General features: G+C 43.8%; 1 protein-coding gene across 1 annotated transcript in view; it reads right to left on the bottom strand.

Moving 5' to 3' along the window:
* Positions 1-711: 711 nt before the first annotated feature.
* LOC101784404 (zinc finger CCCH domain-containing protein 50-like) overlaps positions 712-2,185 on the bottom strand; it is a 3,108-nt gene continuing 1,634 nt past the window's right edge. Inside the window, 1 exon segment of the mRNA XM_022824356.1 lies at positions 712-2,184. Within this exon segment, the coding sequence (XP_022680091.1) occupies positions 1,206-2,184 (979 nt within the window). The 3' untranslated portion in view covers positions 712-1,205.

Raw genomic sequence — 2,185 nt, 5'->3', positions numbered from 1 at the left:
GTCAATTTGCTGCAACCAGAAATACATTGATGATCATAGCAAATCCCGATTTGGAATTTGCTGAAACAGTGCCACGTGACGGTTGTTGAACGAAATCGCAATGGAGCAAAACGTTGTCTTGCTTTTGACAGAAGCTGCTCACCTTTCTGGTGGGAAGGCGGCTGTACTCTTGACCAACTTTTTGTTCAACGAAGAACAGGCCATGTCATACACCACCATACTCATACGGCTGCATAAAAGGTGGAATCATCTCTGAGATTGTCCTACCAACACAAGGGATTGTATTTTTTCGGTGGTATATTTAGGTTTACGCCAATGGCGCACAAGAGATTTTCTCAATTTGCTCCCTCCATCTTAAAACAATATTCGTTTTGATTTTTCTACATATATTCGTTTTGATTTTTTTGCTAGATATTGTATATATCTATGTGTTTTTGGGTAAAGGTATTATGTAGCCAATGATAATTTTGTTTAGAAACTAACAGAAACTGTTTCGGGGAAAAAACTAACAGAAGTCAATCGTTAAATAGTCCGTCAAGTTATTACCACAAAATAATCATAGTACGCTAATGAAATGCAACAAGGACAGCAATACGAAGTACGAACTGCTTCTCGTATACCCTTGGGTATTTTGGTATAACACAGTTCTGCATAGCAAGAATCGTGTCCAAATTTGGAAGCTCTTATAACAGAATCAACAGGAATACAAAATTATTTTATAATGGGACCATTTCACAGCCAGTATTATTCAACAGTGGATCAATCAAACACAGGAAATGGGAAAAACAGAAGTACACATGTATTCAACAGAGGAACAACAAATTGGATTATGAATGTTTTCATGAAATCATTCATTGATAAATGCGGGGGGAAAGAACTATAATCTCTTTTGTTACAGAGATCAACACAATTACTATTGACTCATGGTGGACCATATGAATCTTACCTCATCTGAACTAATGAAAAGAATACTAGTTAGGACCTCCAAAGTAACGAGGTTGTTTACCAATTCTGGGCAGCTGCTTTCAGCTACCAATCTCTGACCGAATGCTTTGCTGAAGACCACCATCTCTGACTTTGGGAACAAAAATTTCAAGAATACAAAAGAATATTATTATTTACTAGGACAAATAACTATTCTTCGGTAACTAATCCAGCAAAATGAAGGTTTCATCCACCTTGGCAGTAAAGGCCTCCCTTAACAGTTACTTCGGCTCCAAGTGCATTTGCTGCTCAAGCCAAGAAGCAATCATCGTCTGATCCACTAAATCACCCTGACTGCTCAGGTCAGGCCTACTCATTGGTCGAGAGGCCATGCCTGCCATTTCGCCCCTCTTGCCATTCAGCTCAGCATTGTTCACCAGTGACTGCACCCATGACACATCTGGTTCCTCTCCTGCAGCTCCAGGTTGCGCAGGATGCCTCAAACGGACCAGCTCTTCGTTATCAACACCCCAGTCAACCTTACTCTTTGGGGTACCAATGTTACCCCATGAAGCATTAAGATTCCGTGGCGAACCAACAGATGGCAACTGATGCTTGTTCATGGAAGAGAAATGATCAAACATATCACGCTGTGGCTGTGTGACAGTAGCTCCAACACGGGCACTTAGGGGAGATGTTGGCTCCATGGTCCGAGGGGACCGAGGAGACATGCCACCAAATGGAGAATGGATAATTGACGGATCGAGACCCCTTGGAGAGAACATCCTGTTGGTATTAACAGGTGACAGGAGACCCTTTTGTTGATGATGAAACTTGTTTAGAAGGGCCGATTTGTGTGCTGGTGAGTAAACTGAGTGAGCTTGGTCATTGGTGAACCTTGGTGACATTGCCACGTCTGAAGCATACATCTCCTCGAGGTTAGATGGAGCCATTGCTGTCGGATGAATGCTCAGACCAGTAGAAAGACGGGGCTGGGATCGGCTGCTCTGTGGGAGGCTGAGCGCTCCAAGGTATTGTGATTCCCATTCAAGGAGCGCGCCAAGGTCATCAGCCTGTGCATCCCTTGCATTGAAAGAAGAACGCAGCCTGCTACCTTGGAGCCAATGAGCAGCAGCTCCTCCACCATTGTTAGCAGCAGATGGCGACAGAGGGGGTGGCACAAAGTGCCTGGTAGGAGATCCAGGTAGCAGCCCAAGAGCAGCAGCAGCAGTCATGTCAATAGATGAAGAGGCACGGGAGA

Source organism: Setaria italica, chromosome II (assembly GCF_000263155.2).
Source record: "Setaria italica strain Yugu1 chromosome II, Setaria_italica_v2.0, whole genome shotgun sequence".
NCBI lineage: Eukaryota > Viridiplantae > Streptophyta > Magnoliopsida > Poales > Poaceae > Setaria > Setaria italica.
This window is presented reverse-complemented; position numbering and strand designations above follow the sequence as displayed.